The 20,461-nt window shown below is 41.3% G+C and overlaps 1 protein-coding gene across 1 annotated transcript in view; it reads right to left on the bottom strand.

The window, feature by feature from the left end:
• The window catches only part of LOC143700892 (uncharacterized), a 120,179-nt gene that overhangs the window by 24,452 nt on the left and 75,266 nt on the right, over positions 1-20,461 (bottom strand). The window contains exons 25-27 of the mRNA XM_077194640.1: positions 1,420-1,593; positions 867-1,040; positions 116-289 (exon numbers count right to left, since the gene is read on the bottom strand). Of these exons, the coding sequence (XP_077050755.1) occupies positions 116-289; positions 867-1,040; positions 1,420-1,593 (522 nt within the window). The remainder of the gene's footprint in view (positions 1-115; positions 290-866; positions 1,041-1,419; positions 1,594-20,461) is intronic.

Here is a 20,461-nt window from a genome sequence, read left to right as displayed (position 1 = left end):
TCAGCAAATATTTAACACACATTAGATCAACAGCTCTTCATATCTGCTCTGTGACTGACAGTCTTTTATAATCAATTAACAGAGAAGATATAATGTATAAATCATGTTGACTCACTTTATTTTCTCCACTTTGCTATGAGAGTCCATCAAAAGAGCAGAGAGCTTCTCTCCATTCAGATCTTCTAGTTTATCTTCACTCAGATCCAGTTCTGTCAGTAATAATGGACTTTTACCCAGAACTTTAGTGAGATACTCACACGCTTCCTGTGCAGCATCACTTTTCAAAAACCTACAGGAAATAGAATTACAAATCAGATAATATTAAAGTGTTATGCCTTTTGCAGCTTCATCCTGAATGAGTCACTAAACAGAGTAGAATGATTAAGCATTTGTATCAACTAATTAAACCAAAATGAAATTTACAGCATGTAATAACCATAAAATATGCATAAACATACAAACACCAGTAAGAGAAAATACAGAAATGTATGTTCTTTGTTTTCACTTATTACTTCTTTACACATACAACAGAATATCTATAATTACAGTAGCTGAACAAAATTAAAACATCCCCAAAACTAATAGTAACAGAAAATGATAATGTGATATGATAATTTGTCCAAACACACATGACACCGCCTGACAAATACACTGAATCATTATCAGAAATTATATGCTGAACACAAATATAACAAAACTACTTATTAATGGAAATAATAGTACAAAAATTCTTTTTTCCCAGTGATCAGCCAATAATATCTCGGCCACTGATATATTTTGCACCTCTAGTCCAGTGTAGTATTAATGTATCGTGTTGTGTAATATCTGGTTAAAATCATAGTTATGACAATTGTCTCATTTATCACCTGATGGTCTTTAATGTACAGCATTCATCCTGTAGTAAATCATCGAGCTCCTTCACTCCTGATTGTCCAGGATCATTTCCTGTGAGATCCAGCTCTATCAGGTGTGAAGGGTTTGATCTCAGAGCTGAAGCCAGAGCTTTATAACCTTCTTCTGTGATACTGCAGTCTGAGAGTCTGTGTATGAAAGAAGCTGTTAAGCACGTAATGATCTACACTACATAAGCAAAACATGTGTATAAAGTGAGATGACATTATTTAAATCATAAAAAAACTCGAGTAATTATAATAATTATAATAAAAATCATTGCCAAAAGCTTGGCAATTTGAAAATTTGGTGTGAAAATTGACCAATATTTTTATTTTAATATTAGCAAAAATCGGACCCCACAGATAAAGCAACAGGTACCTTAATATAACATCTGCCTAATTTGAATATTTCAATTTCAGAGAAACATAGCAATGTATAAAAATGGTCATTTCAATTAAACAGACATTTACACACACAAAAAAAGTACATTATCATGCAGAAATGTAGATAAATGAAAATACACACTTAATTTTCTTCAATATGCATTCAGGATTTTCCAACAGAACACAGATCTTCTTTATTCCTGAGTTTCCTACTTTATTCTCACTCAGATCCAGCTCTCTCAGGTTTGAAGGGTTTGAATTAAACGCTGAAGTCAGAGCAGCACAACCTTCTGCTGTAATACTGTTATTATTCAGTCTGAAGAGAAACAAAACAAAGACAGGAACCATTCTTCAGTTTATTTCCAATTACAAACCTTTTTTTAATGAACAGCAATGGCAGTCTTAGGGTACGTTTACACGACAACGATATGCTTAAAACGGAGAAGTTTTTCCTTTGATTTTTCCGCGTACAAACGACACCATTATCAAAACGATCCTCTTTCACATGGGTCTGCGAAACCGACTGAAACCATTGTATTCTGCTGCCAGGCCACTAGATGGCGATGAAACCCTATAGACTGAACACGTAATAGGCATGTGCATGACGTCATCGAAGTCTTCACAGATTTGCATTTTTGCTGTTTACATGGAGACCGTTTTCAAAAACTTGCACTTTGAAAACTTTTTCAACTAAAAACGTAAAACTTTTTATCCGTGTACACGACAACGGTGTTTTGGGTGCCTGAAAACGCAAAGTTTTGAAAATGGGTTTCAAAGTGCAAGTTCTTGAAAACGGTCTCTGTGTAAACAGCAAAAACGCAAATATCGTTGTTGTGTAAATGTACCCTTTTTCACAAAAGGGTACAAATCTTCACAAATCTTTTGACAGTTTGACAATCTGTATTTAGTCTTCGCCAAAATATAGTTTTCATGCCTTTTCCAAGACAATGTATTATTTCATGCTTTTCATCAACAGAAACATCTTTCTTCCTCTGCATATTGCATGAGGACTGCTTAATAATGTGGAACAACCTCTTTAAGAAATGTTACCATTTACATAAGACGACGTGGCAAACTACTATAAAACTGTAAAACTATTGAACAAACTAAAAATATATGAGGAATAAAACAAACACTTTATTTGACAAACTAAAATCTAAGTTTTTATTAGATTTTTATTAGTGAGTGTTTATTTTACTGAAATCCTACAGATAAATCACTTGCATAAGAATTTAGAACACAGTGTATTAGGGACCGTTCGGTATTTGGGTGATACTGCAACTACGGGCACTTTTAAGTCCCAGCAGTGAAATTTTAGATTTATGTTAAAATTTGTCATTTGATGTTTCATAAATATATTCACAGTGCCATTACACACATTGACAAACAATATAATTACTGATTAATGTGATTAAATATAATATTATGAAGCATTTATAGCTCAAAACACCATTTTTGTTAATGTCCCACACCTGTGGTTTCAAAGTTGAGATACATAAAATAAGCTAATTTAATTACAATTTGACATTATTTCAAATGGAATTGTTTAATATACAGATTCATTTACAGTATCTTAAAATTCTTTGTATTATTAAATGATAATTTTTATGATTTTTTTAACCAAATGTGCCTGTCCCACACTTTTGAGTCCTTACCGCAACAATGAAAAAATGCTTTTGTTATGAAATTTTATCGAACACAAACAAGTCTAGTTTCTATTGAAACAGAAATTATCACTTGAGCACATTGCTGACAGACTGGGCCACCACACTACCTCACTCACAAGATACCAAAAAAATAAGGTAAACATCATCTTTTCTGCTCTAGTATTTATTGTGCGTCCTTACCATTCAGCTTAATAATTGTGTATTTTTAACTACATTTTAAAAATAAATGTATATTACTGTTAAATTCATGTATATTAAGATGCTAAGAGTCAAAACTAATGTGGTAGGCCTTGCTAGCTGCCAATTAGCTAAAATATTAGGAAAAATGTCATTTCCGCAACATGTCTTTACCGCAGCAAATGTAGGTGTTGCGGTAAAGACCTTGTGTTGCGGTAGAGACAAATTCAAGGTTTACTGTATATTAAGTTACAAATATTCTGTATATTATTAGTACTGAAGTATATAGTAGTATATATATTAGTATATATATATAAACATGCCATTTTTTAACCCTAGATTTGAACATCGTGTCCTTACCGACACAAGATGTCATTACCGCAACACTGCTCTATTTAAATTTTTTTCACATTTTCATTTGCAAAAAAGTATTTTTACACTTAAGCTGAGATGATTAACACATTGAAATTGCAACATCTGTCATAAAAAGTTAAATATGTTATCTTTTGTGTGTATGGAAACAATTGACATCTAAGGTTACTGTACATTTTTTACATGGCATAGAAAAAAACATGAAATTCCCTATTTTGTATATCATTTTTTTATATCAGTATTTACAAAATTGCATCAAATTTGAAAAAGCTATTTAAATATATAATTTTTTTTATAGAAATTACTAAAGAAAAATGTAAAAAATTAACGTTATTGTAACGTTGCGGTAAGGACACTTTTTAAGAAGATGACCCGAAAAACATAAAAAATAAACATGTTCCAGATTAAAATCTTAACAACTACATTCTATTTTGTGTAAATTTTTATATGTATTACAGACTGTGATGGTAAAAATTTAAATTCATGGAGGTTGATTTTTTTTAAAATTGGGATAGTCAAAAGTGCCCGTAGTTGCAGAATCACCCATTTATGGAATGGACAACTGGAGGAAAATAGAGGAGGGTCATGTCTTTTTATTCTTTGTTGAGGGGAGGGTCATCCAACTTTTTTTAGTCTGGGGGAGGGTCACCCAACTTTTGTATTCATGAGGCTTGTTTGATGCATATTTTCCCATGTAGATCAATTTAGCTCTCTCAGTCTCGGCCCCCATCGCTAGCAGATGGGTCTGACCCAAAAAAAATCAGACGCGAAAGATAAAGTTCAGTTTGGCGCTGTTTGACAGAGTATGCACGCGCGCTTCGGGCGTACGCGCTCAGAAAAAGTGCATCATGCCAGAACAGAACGCCAATGAAATGTTTACCCTGCAAAGCTTTAAAGTACGAGCAAATAATTAACGTTTGTGATTGCGAATAAGTGCAGTGTCCTGTGAGTGTAAGCCTTGTTTATACTGTCATGGCTCCCCAGCGCGAGTCTCCGCTGTCTGCGCGCGCACCTCCCCAAACGGACGAGGCGTTTATACTGGATGGGCTCGCCGTTCTATTCTTTGAAACGACAGGAGGCGACTGTAATTGCCCTGTAGACCATCCAGGAATCAGCGGTGAGAAGTACACAGGTGAATGTTTATTTCAGTATACACTTCACCAAAACCACACTACATCGTGTAAAGCAGTAAACCTTGAGATTATATAATGGGCGTGCACACCGCCAAGCGAAATGGGCCGAAAAAGCAGATCGTGGAGACATAAATCATCCACGATCAAAAATCGTGATATCGCATCAGCACAAGTATAAAACGACTGTTAGCATGTCTGAAAACAAACACAAGTAACGGAGTCAACAAAACGGTAATCACACGCGTGCTACAGTGGTACATTTATTCATCGACCAGTCTTTTCGTAGATATATGTCGCACTGTACAGGACCCTTTTTAATGAACATTTGGTGTAGTTCTACTAGTCATCGAGATATCTGAACATCTTTGCCCAGGGCAAACCAGTACAGAAGTAATAAATAAATGATCGGGGAGGGTCATGCCTTTTTTCACAATCATTTTGGAGGGTCGTAGAAAAATGTATGGCTGGCAAAGGGAGGGTCAAGTCTATTTTGACTATAGATCTCAAAACTCCTCCGGTAGCCCCTTAAATAAAGAACGAACAGTCCCTTAACAGAAAAAAGAGCTCACACTATAGCCGAAGTTCAAATTGCAACAAGCTATTTCGCTCTTCCGGGTTGAAAAGCAAAGTCGAAGCAACGTCACGGAATGTGAGGTATAAGCGTGCCTTCGGAGTGTGTGATTGGCTGCAGGCACGATTCTACGTCAGCTGACCCCAAGCTGATCTCTGTATTTATTCATGAGAAAAAGATCGTTCAATCCAATCACTGCGCTGTACAAAGCCTGTTTTATGCTTCTGCGTCGAATCGACAGCGTACCCCCGCAGACCCCTCTGCGTCGCCGCGAACCCCTCCGCCGTAGCTCGACGTGCACCTCCAAAAAATTGTAACTACGCGTCGAGGCGACGCAGACCACAAGGGCTGTGATTGGTCAGATGCACCGCGATGCAACTCAACCTGACGCAGAACCATAAAACGGCAACGACGCCGTAGGAGTGACGGCGTTGCTACGCCGTGGAGTTGACGCAGAAGCATAATGAGGCCTTAAGAGTAGCCCCAGAGTGCAGTCTGGACGTTGTGGCGGGGCGACACTTTTAGGCGGGGCGACACGTGTTGCTCCGCCCACACCCGATTTTATTGGTTTATAATACAGCAATCCCGGCAAGCAATAGCCGTCATTTCACCGTCTCGGTTAAATATAGACCCGATATAGTCTGGCTACGTGTAACCCACTTCTAGCCAAAATAACATTGAATCTGGTTACATGTAATTTTTTCCAAAATAACTTGCGAGATGTATGATATTCCATCATATAAGAAAAGTCAACTGTGATTACAAGGTGTTTGGTTTCATTTCTTTGACATGTTCTTATGAATGCTGTGCGTAGCCACTATTTAGCTCGTAGTCAGACCGGCTATTGTAGCCCAAATATAGTCAAAACTGATTAATTGTAGTTTTGTGGCCAGGCAGCGCATGAGATAGCCCTAGTTGATGTCCCATCATGTTCGCATTGATAATAATATCTACAAGGTGCAAGGGTTATTTCATTAAATGGTCGAATTTATTGACGATTTAGCTCTGAATTGGACGGGCTATGTGCAGTCTGCTTTTAGCCCACCTGGCGAGATCGAAGCAATCAGTGTCTACGCTCAACGGCTTGGCTATAGCCCTGATATAGACCAGCAATTAGTATAGCCAAAATAGTCTTACAATTGTTTTTCGCACATGCAGCTTCATGTTTGCTGTCACACATAACATTTATACACAATCTACGATATTATTTGACTGTCTTTAGTTTTAAATGAAATAAAAATGAAATTACATTTCTCAACCGCTAGATAGCAACAGCCCCACTGAGACAAAACTACTGGCACCGCGAGACTTGATAGTTAGTAGAGATCACTGTTCTCGCGATCGCTCCATAAACATTTCCACCATTTTTAAACATTTTAAACGAGACAGAGCATTACATTCACTTACCTGTCGGTCGAAGAGAAGAGGTAAAATAAAGTCCTACTTTTGTCTTGTAAGTATCTGTGTTTTCATTTTGACATGTGCTCATTTTGTAACTAAATTATTTGTTATCATATGTTGTTGCATAATAGCACATGATATGATATATGATAATTATCATATTATTATCATATGATTATTATATTTGAGTGAAAAATTATTTTAATCCTTTAGCCATAATTTTGTTGTCTATTAGATGTGGTTCTTCAATAGCTATGTTATTGATGACTAGTCTATTCTTGGGTTACGTTAAGACATCTATTAGATTTTCACTGACAGCCCAAATTCAGCCTTGTTTTAGCCTAGACCCATATTCACTGTCTATTAAACGTATACATGTAGTTGTTCAATAGCCGTCTATTTGATGACTAGTCTATTCTCGGGCTCTGGATAGACGTCTATTAGATTTTCACTGACAGCCCAAAATTAGCCTTGTTTTAGCCTAGACGTCTGGGCTGTTGTCATGATTCTGCCCTCGTGTCCTTGATTTTCTCTAGTCTTGAGGCAGGATCATGACAGAATCATGTTTTGTGTGCAAGCACATGGTCTTGTGTTTTGAGCCATGTGCTTGTGTTGTCTCGTCACGTCACCCCGCCCCCTTGTTATCCTCGTCTCGTCATTATTGTCTAGTCAGTTTCACCTGTCCTTGTCTAGTCAGCTTCACCTGTCTTTGTCATTAGTGTTCCCTTTATTATCCCCTTGTGTTTGCTGTCCTGTGCTGGTTCATTGTGATTCTAATCTGCGTGTGAAACTTTGTGAGAGTCCCTGTGAGTATTTGTCAAGTGTATTGTCCAGAGAGAAATCCTGATTCTATGTTTGCTGTTTTGTTTTTCATCTAGTTATTTGTCAAGTCTCAAGCCTAGTTAAGTGATTCCTGTTCCAGTCTTGTTTTGCCCCCTCGTGGGTTTTGTTTTCCCTGTTTTTGTCAATAAATTAATGTTGAGAGTGTTACATACTGTCTGCGCTTCGGTTCACCCATTACCTTCATGACAGAATGAACCAGCCAACAAAGAACCCAGCAGACAGTATGTCCTCTTTTGTTGAGCATAACCCGGATGACCTTGCACAATGGTGGCGGAGGACTATTTCCGATGCAAGTAATGGCAAGCTGCCAATTCCTCCCCAGGGAGACCGGTCCCTGAGGGAGTACGCCCAGGTTGCAAACGAGAGGAGGCTTTTCCTACCTGATGTCCTCCTCAACCGCTACCTCATTGCGGGTCTCAACGCTCCTCCACCCCTGGCTGAACGGGAGAAGCTGGTCTGCTGCCCGTTTGGTGAGATGGTGGATTGTTTGTCACGGAGGGAGTCGCGGGGTTCCACCTTGTCGTCACCATCACCCAAGCTGTCAGTGATCCCGGAGGGTCGTGTTATAGGCGTCGCGACGCTTGGGGACCAGGCTGGCTCCCTCACGACTCCTGGCACTTCATCTACCCCCTTCAGTCTTTGTGGAAAACGAGGAAGACGGCTGTCGTGGGAGTCGGCGTCAGAGTCCTCCTCCGCAGAGTCTGCTGTACCTGCGGTGTTTTCCGCTGAGCTTCCCCAACCCGTCTCAGCTCCGGCGATGGTCTCTGCTTCGCGGCCTAGGAGAAAGAGGAGGAAGAGGGGAGCCTTCCGTTCTTCGCCCGCTGCAGTCACAGAGCCCGCTGCAGCCACAGAGCCCGCTCCAGCCACAGAGCCCGCTCCAGCCACAGAGCCCGCTGCAGCCACAGAGCCCGCTCCAGCCACAGAGCCCGCTCCAGCCACAGAGCCCGCTCCAGCCACAGAGCCCGCTCCAGCCACAGAGCCCGCTCCAGCCACAGAGCCCGCTCCAGCCACAGAGCCCGCTCCAGCCACAGAGCCCGCTCCAGCCACAGAGCCCGCTCCAGCCACAGAGCCCGCTCCAGCCACAGAGCCCGCTCCAGCCACAGAGCCCGCTCCAGCCACAGAGCCCGCTCCAGCCACAGAGCCCGCTCCAGCCACAGAGCCCGCTCCAGCCACAGAGCCCGCTCCAGCCACAGAGCCCGCTCCAGCCACAGAGCCCGCTCCAGCCACAGAGCCCGCTCCAGCCACAGAGCCCGCTCCAGCCACAGAGCCCGCTCCAGCCACAGAGCCCGCTCCAGCCACAGAGCCCGCTCCAGCCACAGAGCCCGCTCCAGCCACAGAGCCCGCTCCAGCCACAGAGCCCGCTCCAGCCACAGAGCCCGCTCCAGCCACAGAGCCCGCTCCAGCCACAGAGCCCGCTCCAGCCACAGAGCCCGCTCCAGCCACAGAGCCCGCTCCAGCCACAGAGCCCGTCCCAGTAACTGATGAAAGAGTTGTGGCCGATCTAGCTGCTAAGGAGGTTCTGCGGGCTGTTTCTGCTCGTCAGGAGATGCCGGTTTTCATTGCGGCTAAGACCCTTTCTGATTATTTGTCTAGTCTTGCAAAGATCCTAGAAGTTCCGTCCAGTCCTGTTCTGTCCCCCAGTCTTATGCCCACTGTAGAAGAGAGCGCTGTACCCCAGTCAGCTGCCGAGAGCGCCATACCAGATTCGGAGATGTGGAGCATGGGATCCCAGCCATCTTCTTTGAGCTCAGTCCCAGTGTCACCTCCACGGTCACCTATTTCCCCTGTCATGAGTCCTGTTATGCCTTCTACTGTTTCCCCCGTCCGGATTCCTGTTCTACCTCTCGGTGTACCCCCTGTCTCCACTAGTCCCCGGACTGTTTCCCCGTTCGTCCCTGTCTCCACTAGTCCCCGGACTGTTTCCCCTGTCGCCACTAAACCCCGTACTGTTTTGTCCAAGTCCCCCCCTCGTGTGTCCCCCTCCAAGCCAGCCCGGATTCCTCGTTCCCCGTCCTCATCCCGTGGACCTAAGACCCCCAGCACACCCATTCACCCTGGACCACCCCCCATAAACTCTGTGTTTCCTCCACCACCTCTTCCTTGTTTGTTATTTTTAATGTTTCATCCTAACCCGGTTGTTGTGTTTTCGTGTTTGCCATTACTGTTATTTGTCATGTTTTGTTGGTTTGTGTCGATGTCTCAGTCTGTCATGTCCCGTGTTTGATGTCCCCTTGAGGAGCGTCTGGTAGCCGCTCCTTAAGGTGGGGGTTCTGTCATGATTCTGCCCTCGTGTCCTTGATTTTCTCTAGTCTTGAGGCAGGATCATGACAGAATCATGTTTTGTGTGCAAGCACATGGTCTTGTGTTTTGAGCCATGTGCTTGTGTTGTCTCGTCACGTCACCCCGCCCCCTTGTTATCCTCGTCTCGTCATTATTGTCTAGTCAGTTTCACCTGTCCTTGTCTAGTCAGCTTCACCTGTCTTTGTCATTAGTGTTCCCTTTATTATCCCCTTGTGTTTGCTGTCCTGTGCTGGTTCATTGTGATTCTAATCTGCGTGTGAAACTTTGTGAGAGTCCCTGTGAGTATTTGTCAAGTGTATTGTCCAGAGAGAAATCCTGATTCTATGTTTGCTGTTTTGTTTTTCATCTAGTTATTTGTCAAGTCTCAAGCCTAGTTAAGTGATTCCTGTTCCAGTCTTGTTTTGCCCCCTCGTGGGTTTTGTTTTCCCTGTTTTTGTCAATAAATTAATGTTGAGAGTGTTACATACTGTCTGCGCTTCGGTTCACCCATTACCTTCATGACAGCTGTGTTTTGACGGCTATTAGACGTCTATTAGATGCATAATTGCTTGCTTGCTATCTTAATAAGATATCTTATTGGCATAGAAGCTTGAGGCATGTGTATGCGCATTCCTTTATGTACGAGTTTATGAATTATCTACGACGCTGTTTGGCCGTAGGCCTACTATATTAAGTGATAACCATGGCAATTTCAGTAACAATCAATTGGAACTTACGAATCAAGTTAGATGAAGTTACTGTCAAAATGTATTCGCAATTCACATCGTTTCAAAGCAGCTTTACAAAAAGTCATATTGTAAGCTTTAATATTGAGCAGTTTTATGGCTTGGCAATATCACAAAATATGTTGCTGATAAATAATACACTGTTTGAGATTTAGCCTAGCTATACTAAATTAATATACCCTGCAGATAAGTCAGTGCCACTTTTGGTGGGCAATGAGCATGACTGCATGAAATTACTGGCATATCAAAGGAGAGATAATTTCTATGTGGGCTGATTTAGACAATATTTGTCATGCAGAGCGCCGTAATTTTACATCATTCCTTTATGCTTCTTCGTTTTTCCATTAGGATCAGTGAATAAACACAAACTCGGGATTTTACACAAATTATGATAATTCTGTATTTCAGTAAAACAAAGGATAAATCCGAAAGTGTGTTTTATTTTATTTTAAAGCAAAACCACGGTGACAAATAAGACAATAATAGGCTACCAAATAGCAAGCCCTGGCCATTGGGTTTTGTGCGTACAATGGGAATAAAATCCGTGCAGCGCTGCAATGTGAAAATAAATGTAATTTTTTTTACTAAAACAGATGTTATGTCGATCTATAGCAAATATTATAATGTAGGCTATGTGCTCAAGAGCGTATTTAAGCAAATGGCCTACATGTTCATATCATTTCTCTGCTGGGTGTTTTATTTATTTTATTATAGTCTATTATAATTGCACAGATTTACAGCAGTGGGTTTTTTTATGGTTATGCAGCTAGCCTATATGTGAGTGTTAATATTTGTAACCATTTTTATCCCATAGCCTACATATACGATGATTAAAACATGAACACGCAATGCGATGGTGGATGAATAAACAATTGGATTTTTATATACCTGATGTCACAGTCCCAGATAGACAGTCGTACATAACCGGTTGACACTTATTAGAAAACATGAATCTTTAAAAACTATAACATAGGGCTTTACAGAACCAATAGGCCCTCATATTGTATCAACAGGTAAACTACCAGGAAACGTGTTTGCCATTAAACATTTTATTTGCACTTTGTACCAAATAATGCATGCATTGGACAACCCATCTCGTTAAAAAAAAAATCTAAAAATGCTTTAGAATTTAAAATTAGCTGCTTACATTCTTACAGTGAATTATCATAATTTGCGTAAAATCCCGAGTTTTTGCTGATCCAACGATCCTGATAGAAATATGAAGAAGCAAAGTGAATGACGCGCTAATCTAATGTAAAACATATCCCTGAAGTACAAGTATCGTCACCAAGCGTTCGTTTTTAAACAATAACTTAATCTATACTGTGTCTTAAGTATAATAAAGTATTAGCCAATAGATATTAACAAAAATTACCATGGTAAACCGATAATAAGATACGATTAAAGTTAGCATTTAATATTTCTTTGATACGGCCAAATCATTCACAAAATCGTACATAAAAGAATGCGCATGCTCAGACCTGAATCGTCTACACCAATAAGATTGCGGTATTATAAACCAATTAAAATGGGGGTGGGCGGAGCGACACGAGTCACCCCGCCTAAAAGTGTCGCCCCGCCCCATCGTCCAGACTGCACTCTGGGGTACTACCTGTATAACGCATGAGATCGCATTACAGCGGAGAATTTAAACAACATGCAGCGAGCGCATGAGAGCGGTTTCTGTGCAGAAGCGTCACAAACTCACAATGAGTTCAACAACTCTCACAACGCGGATCATATCGTTCATATATGGACCGCAGCAAGCGTGTTTCAAGTTTTTATGGACATATTTCATATACTCTAGTGCTCTTAACATGAACCAGCACCGTATATATACACACGTCTTCTTCAAATGAAACATGCAAATAAGGACACTGATACAGCCATATGTCTGATCATGAACGTGATGACACGATGGATTATTCTGATACACAGAAGACAATGATGTAGACCGACAATTCAAAGAACAATAGATAAAAAGCAACTATGCCTTTATTCTTTCTATTTTAAATTGACGCGTCATTTGTTCAGAAACTGTAGTGATCGTAAATGTAATAAAAATATTATTATTAGACCTTTTAAATGTTCTTCTGCGTTTATCCCTTAGCAACCCTCAACTCTTTTTTTTTTTCCTCCAAGGTCATATTTTAATATTCATGTGTCTGTATGAGTATGTTGCAGGTCTGTGTTTTATTGGTTGTTGTCTCCCCTCTTCCCACCCTCTACACTCCTACTTTTCCACAGCTTTACACACCTCAGAGTTGGAAAAAGTCTCAAAAACGGGTGTGAACGACCAGGCTAAAACAGGGGGGTTTCATGACCAGTGTTGTGCAAGTTACTTCCAAACTGTAATACATTATAGATTACTTGTTACTGTTTTTTAAAAGTAATTATTTACCTTACAATATTACTGTCTCAGAATTGTAATGCGTTACATTAATCACAAACGATCCAAGTCTGGTAAAAGTATGGTAAAGGTAAAGTGATTTATACATCCATCTCACGAATGTACAGCCATCATCACCCATTAGCCGCTTTTCCACTGGCCAGCGCGAGCACAGAGGCCGAAATCATTCCTCGCGCCACTACTGTAAACACGCCCTAAACACGCCTTCACTGGACTACATCACACAATTCAAAGGTACACCAGCAAGAGGGAGATGAATGAAATAAATCGCTATACAAAATATATCAGAAGCCGTCATTTAGTCTATATTTACAAACTTGGACACCACACGCGGCTATTGACTGACCACGAACAGGTAATAACTTACTTGCATTTTTCATTCGTTAATGTCACACGGTCTTGCTGTTATTTTTTCTTTCTTTTTTAGCTATTAAATTTTTATATAAAAGTGTGTTGTAACGCAAACATGTACAGAGTAAAATATTATTGAAAATTGATTAGTAATGCCTTACACTACTGTTACAGCAAAAAGTAATACGTTACTGTAATGCATTACTTTTGTAACACATTGCTCCCAACACTGTTCATGACACTTTAACAAATAATCCACAGTACCCTCAAGACTATAACCAACAAAGGTCCAAGCAGGCTCCAAGATCTCTACTCTAGCCCCGAAATCAACTTTTCTTCCCCCGCTGACATTAGCCAGTCTAATGGACCTCAGAGACAATCCAGGTGCAGGAAGGAAAGATAGATAAAGCCCATAAAAAGCATCTCTCTCCATTTGATTCATAGAATTGCAAATTCACCATTGATGAACTGCTGATGTAACCCCTTCTGTCCTAACCGAACCACACTTAACACTTCTGTCCTAACCGAACCGCACTTAACACTTCTGTCCTAACCGAACCGCATTTGACACTTCTGTCCTAACCGAACCACACTTAACACTTCTGTCCTAACCGAACCGCACTTAACACTTCTGTCCTAACCGAACCATACTTAACACTTCTGTCCTAACCACACTTAACAATTCTGTCCTAACCAAACCTAACACTTCTGTCCTAACCAAACCTAACACTTCTGTCCTAACCAAACCGCATTTAACACTTCTGTCCTAACCGAACCACAATTAACACTTCTGTCCTAACCGAACCACACTTAACACCTCTGTCCTAAACGAACCGCACTTGACACTTCTGTCCTAACCGAACCGCAGTTAACACTTCTGTCCTAACCGAACCACACTTAACACTTCTGTCCTAACCGAACCGCACTTAACACTTCTGTCCTAACCGAACCACACTTAACACTTCTGTCCTAACCGAACCACACTTAACACCTCTGTCCTAAACGAACCGCACTTGACACTTCTGTCCTAACCGAACCGCAGTTAACACTTCTGTCCTAACCGAACCACACTTAACACTTCTGTCCTAACCGAACCGCACTTAACACTTCTGTCCTAACCGAACCACACTTAACACTTCTGTCCTAACCGAACCGCACTTAACACTTCTGTCCTAACCGTACCGCACTTAACACTTCTGTCCTAACCGAACCACACTTGACACTTCTGTCCTATCCGGACCACACTTAACACTTCTGTCCTAACTGAACCACACTTAACACTTCTGTCCTAACCAAACCGCACTTGACACTACTGTCCTAACCGAACCGCACTTAACACTTCTGTCCTAGCCGAACCACACTTAACACTTCTGTCCTAACCGAACCACACTTAACACCTCTGTCCTAGCCGAACCACACTTAACACTTCTGTCCTAACCGAACCACAATTAACACTTCTGTCCTAACCGAACCACACTTAACACTTCTGTCCTAGCCGAACCACACTTAACACTTCTGTCCTAACCGAACCACAATTAACACTTCTGTCCTAACCGAACCACACTTAACACCTCTGTCCTAAACGAACCGCACTTGACACTTCTGTCCTAACCGAACCGCAGTTAACACTTCTGTCCTAACCGAACCACACTTAACACTTCTGTCCTAACCGAACCGCACTTAACACTTCTGTCCTAACCGAACCACACTTAACACTTCTGTCCTAACCAAACCGCACTTAACACTTCTGTCCTAACCAAACCGCACTTAACACTTCTGTCCTAACCGAACCTCACTTAACACTTCTGTCCTAACCGAACCACACTTAACACTTCTGTCCTAACCGAACCGCACTTAACACTTCTGTCCTAACCGTACCGCACTTAACACTTCTGTCCTAACCGAACCACACTTGACACTTCTGTCCTATCCGGACCACACTTAACACTTCTGTCCTAACTGAACCACACTTAACACTTCTGTCCTAACCAAACCGCACTTAACACTTCTGTCCTAACCAAACCGCACTTAACACTTCTGTCCTAACCGAACCTCACTTAACACTTCTGTCCTAACCGAACCACACTTAACACTTCTGTCCTAACCGAACCGCACTTAACACTTCTGTCCTAACCGTACCGCACTTAACACTTCTGTCCTAACCGAACCACACTTGACACTTCTGTCCTATCCGGACCACACTTAACACTTCTGTCCTAACTGAACCACACTTAACACTTCTGTCCTAACCGAACCGCACTTAACACTTCTGTCCTAGCCGAACCACACTTAACACTTCTGTCCTAACCGAACCTCACTTAACACTTCTGTCCTAAACGAACCGCACTTAACACTTCTGTTCTAACCACACTTAACACTTCTGTCCTAACCAAACCGCACTTAACACTTCTGTCCTAACTGTACCGTATTTAACACTTCTGTCCTAACCGAACCGCACTTAACACTTCTGTCCTAACCGAACCACACTTGACACTTCTGTCCTAACCGGACCACACTTAACACTTCTGTCCTAACCGAACCACACTTAACACTACTGTCCTAACCGAACCGCACTTAACACTTCTGTCCTAACCGAACCACAATTAACACTTCTGTCCGAACCGAACCGCACTTAACACTTCTGTCCTAACCACACTTAACACTTCTGTCCTAACCAAACCGCACTTAATACTTCTGTCCTAACCGAACCGCACTTAACACTTCTGTGCTAACCGAACCACACTTAACACTTCTGTCCTAACCGAACCACACTTAACACTTCTGTCCTAACCGAACCGCACTTAACACTTCTGTCCTAACCGAACCGCACTTAACACTTCTGTCCTAACCGAACCGCACTTAACACTTCTGTCCTAACCGAAACGCACTTAACACTTCTGTCCTAACCAAACCACACTTAACACTTCTGTCCTAACCGAACCACACTTAACACTTCTGTCCTAACCGAACCACACTTAACACTTCTGTCCTAACCAAACCGCACTAACCGAACCACACTTAACACTTCTGTCCTAACCGAACCACACTTAACACTTCTGTCCTAACACTTCTGTCCTAACCGAACCGCACTTAACACTTCTGTCCTAACCGAACCACACTTAACACTTCTGTCCTAACCGAACCACACTTAACACTTCTGTCCTAACCGAACCTCACTTAACACTTCTGTCCTAACACTTCTGTCCTAACCGAACCGCACTTAACACTTCTGTCCTAACCGAACCGCACTTAACACTTCTGTCCTAACCGAACCGCACTTAACACTTCTGTCCTAACCGAACCGCACTTAACACTTCTGTCCTAACCAAACCGCACTTAACACTTCTGTTCTAACCGAAACACACTTAACACTTCTGTCCTAACCAAACCGCACTTAACACTTCTGTCCTAACCAAACCGCACTTAACACTTCTGTCCTAACCGAACCACACTTAACACTTCTGTCCTAACCGAACCACACTTAACACTTCTGTCCTACCCGAACCGCACTTAACGCTTCTGTCCTAACACTTCTGTCCTACCCGAACCGCACTTAACACTTCTGTCCTAACACTTCTGTCCTAACCGAACCGCACTTAACACTTCTGTCCTAACCGAACCGCACTTAACACTTCTGTCCTAACACTTCTGTCCTAACCGAACCGCACTTAACACTTCTGTCCTAACCGAACCGCACTTAACACTTCTGTCCTAACACTTCTGTCCTAACCGAACCACACTTAACACTTCTGTCCTAACCGAACCGCACTTAACACTTCTGTCCTAACCGAACAACACTTAACACTTCTGTCCTAACCAAACCGCACTTGACACTAGGCTTGGGCGGTATCCAAATTTTGATACCGTCAAACCTCCTCCCTATTTTACCGGGGTATACGGTATTACCGTGACTAATTAAAAATTATGACATAAGGCTCAGACAGCGTCACCAAACTGTTGGCTTGTGTCTACACCGTTCAGAAACTGAATACCAGATCGGGCATAAAAAACACAACAAAAAAAATCAAGGCCAACCCGTGCACGTTGTGTCTGATCCCTGTTGACGGCATTAAATGTAATATGAGCCGGAGCCCTATTTAGACTCGACTATTTTTAATACGTGGGCCGTTATAATATGGTGGCGCCAAATAATTGTTTAACCCAGATGCTGGGTGGTAGATATAAATACTATTTTTAAATGAGCAAAAATGGGACAATCAATAATATTTAATTATTTTAATTATGACAATTGTATTCATTTTATTAATTCATTTAAATTAAATTAACAAGCAACAAGCAACAAGTGCATTTGTAAATCCGGTGACAAGCGTCCATTGATTTTTATTAATACAACTTTTCTGTCAGTGCTGCAAAGATTAAAGGGTTACTTCAGGATTTAGCATTAAGATTTGTATTAGTAGAAAACCAGTAGTATTTTCGAATTACCTTGCTTCCCCCCCTCATTTCCCCCTGATATGAGAGATTTATGTATTTTTAGTCTGGAAAAAATCCTCCGATGACGCAAAAATCGTCATTTTGCGTCATCGGAGGATTTTTGGGCCAGAGGCTTAAAACTACAGCCAGTACTAGTAGCTAGTTCCGCATGTTTTCACTACGCCCATATGGGGCGGGATCTCACTCACAGAAAGTAAGATATTGTCAGCCATCTTTCTGTAGAAGCTAAGCTAACAGGCTCTTGCTCTGTGTATAAAGTTTGTATAGTGGGCTAATCACGATAGCGGAAGGTAACGTTAGTTTAGAAGTTGAAATGACAGAAGGGGATTTCGAAGATCAGTTGCGCGAATCTGATGCTCGCGGCTACCTGTACGAGCCGCAATACAGCGATGAACAGTTGCGGGAGATGGAGGAACAAGATGCGGCCGGAGCAGCTGCTGCAGCAGGGGAGCAAGACCTGACTCGAGCCCGGCCAGACTCCAGCTGGGGCGGACTGGAGCTGTCAGTGCTCACGCTGTGCGCCTATGGAAACAGATAGAGAGTCCTATTGCTGTCGCGAATTTCAACGATCCCATTTTCTTCTGGACGAGATAAATTGGAAACGCCAGCCAAAGCCCGCATGGACAAACGGACGGCTTAGTGTAAAGTGAGTAACGTTATTTGGTTTGTTTTTCTTTTTTTTACCAAGACGTAATGTACAGAGTTTGGACACCCGGCATTATCACAATGTTCTTCCCTCGTAACGTTAGTCAGCTGAGCTATTGTTGTTATATTTACATCTATGATAGTATACTGTGTGCAAATAGTTCGCATTGCTAACGTTGTGCTTACTGTTTTGTAGACAATATCGCCTAACAGCCTATCGACACTTTATGGAATGGTTCCAGCAAGGCGAGCGACTTGGTAAAGACTATCGTCTCGTTTTGCCCACCTGTGTTGTCCAGGACATCAGACGGAAATATCCAGCTCCTGACTGACAATACTGTGAATGAATATAAGGAAACAGCCGAAGCTCTGGAAGAGCTTTGAGTGTAAAAGTGTTAATATTAATTTTAAGTTAATATAAAAGTTATAACTCCCATCGGTTGTGGTTCTTTTTATAAACCTTTAAACCTTTACTGTTACTAGAGTATGTATTAGCCTAGAGAATGTGTGGAGAAATTTTTCGGATACTGCCGCCTGTAACCGGTAGGCGTGGTTTGGGAGTGGCCTGGCCTCGTAAGGGCAGCAAAGCAAGTGCATTCTGGGAGTTGTTGTCTTTCAGCCACATGAGTAAAAAATACATTTTCTGCCTTTTCTCAGTCTAGAATGCTTCAATTTAAAAAATAATTTCACATTTCTACTATATAAATGATCACTATTAAATACACATTCATGTTCCCAGAGCTGAAGTATCCCTTTAAGCTGACGATCGCCATCACCTAGTGAACGCGCATATATAGAGAGAAATGCAAATCATGGATTACATAATCAGAAGGTATAGGCTAGCCTTTTTCTTTTCCTTTTGAATTGTTTCGTTTAAAGAAATTGACGATTGATATCTCCGCAGTGAACGCGCGTATAGAGAGAAATGCACATCATGGATTAATCAGAGAGTATGCTGCCTATATTTCTTTTCCTTTTGAATTGTTTAGTTTAAAGACACTGATGAATCGCCATCTCCATAGTGAACGATAGAGAGAAATGCACATCATGGATTAAATAATCAGAGAGTAGGCTAGCCGATTTCTTTTCGTTTGGAATAGTTTCGTTTAATTTGATGATCGCCATTTCCGTATGAACACGCATAGAGAGAAATGCACATCATGGATTAAATAATCAGCGAGTGGCCTATTTCTTTTCGTTTTGAATTGTTTCGTTTAATGAAATTTCAAGCTTTATTTAGATATCTGTCATGTCTGTGAGACATACACTGAGTTTCGGTTAATTTATAATGAGATTTCAATGCAAGTGACCGCGGCGCGCCAGCGCACGATCATGTCATGATTATGTTGTCTGCTATATTTGATTCTTATTTATTATTGGTTGATAAAAAAAAATAATTAAAATTAGGATACAATTTATACAAAACGAAATTCACTTTAAAGAAAGGCCTTTTACAAAATGAAACTTAATTAATTGGTCAATGTCTGACTCCCGATGCATCCCATCTTACTAGTGCTCTTCAGTTTTCATTATCAACGTAAAAAAAATAACATTATAAAATTTTAACAAATATAAACTAATGCGCTTATTTAATGAACTCGGGGCAAAATGCACCCTCGCAGCAGTGAGTGGGTGGTTGTTTCGGAGATGCGACATTAGGTTAGAGGTGTTTCCATCTCTCGCGGTCACCTTTTTTATTGCAACATTTACAAATTGCCTCGTCAGTATTTACCGCCTCTCCCTTCACTCTCTCTCTCTCTTTCTCCTCCACACTGTCACTTGATGACAACTACATAAGCATTTTTAGGCATTGAATAAATTATATTTATTTATTATATATAAGTGCCGGTAATGACGGTATTGAAACTGATACCGTTGCTATTTTAAGACCCCGCGGTATACGATATTACCGAAATACCGCCCAACCCTACTTGACACTACTGTCCTAACCGAACCCACTTAACACTTCTGTCCTAACCGAACCACACTTAACACTTCTGTCCTAACCAAACCGCACTTAACACTTCTGTCCTAACCGAACCACACTTAACACTTCTGTCCTAACCGAACCACACTTAACACTTCTGTCCTAACCAAACCGCACTTAACACTTCTGTTCTAACCGAACCACAC

The sequence above is a fragment of the Siphateles boraxobius genome, unplaced genomic scaffold (genome assembly GCF_051911475.1).
Source record: "Siphateles boraxobius isolate OS27281-9 unplaced genomic scaffold, OSU_SipBor_1 32, whole genome shotgun sequence".
In the NCBI taxonomy this organism is placed as follows: domain Eukaryota; kingdom Metazoa; phylum Chordata; class Actinopteri; order Cypriniformes; family Leuciscidae; genus Siphateles; species Siphateles boraxobius.
Note: the sequence above shows the minus strand (reverse complement) of the source record. Positions and strands in the feature narration are given on the sequence as shown.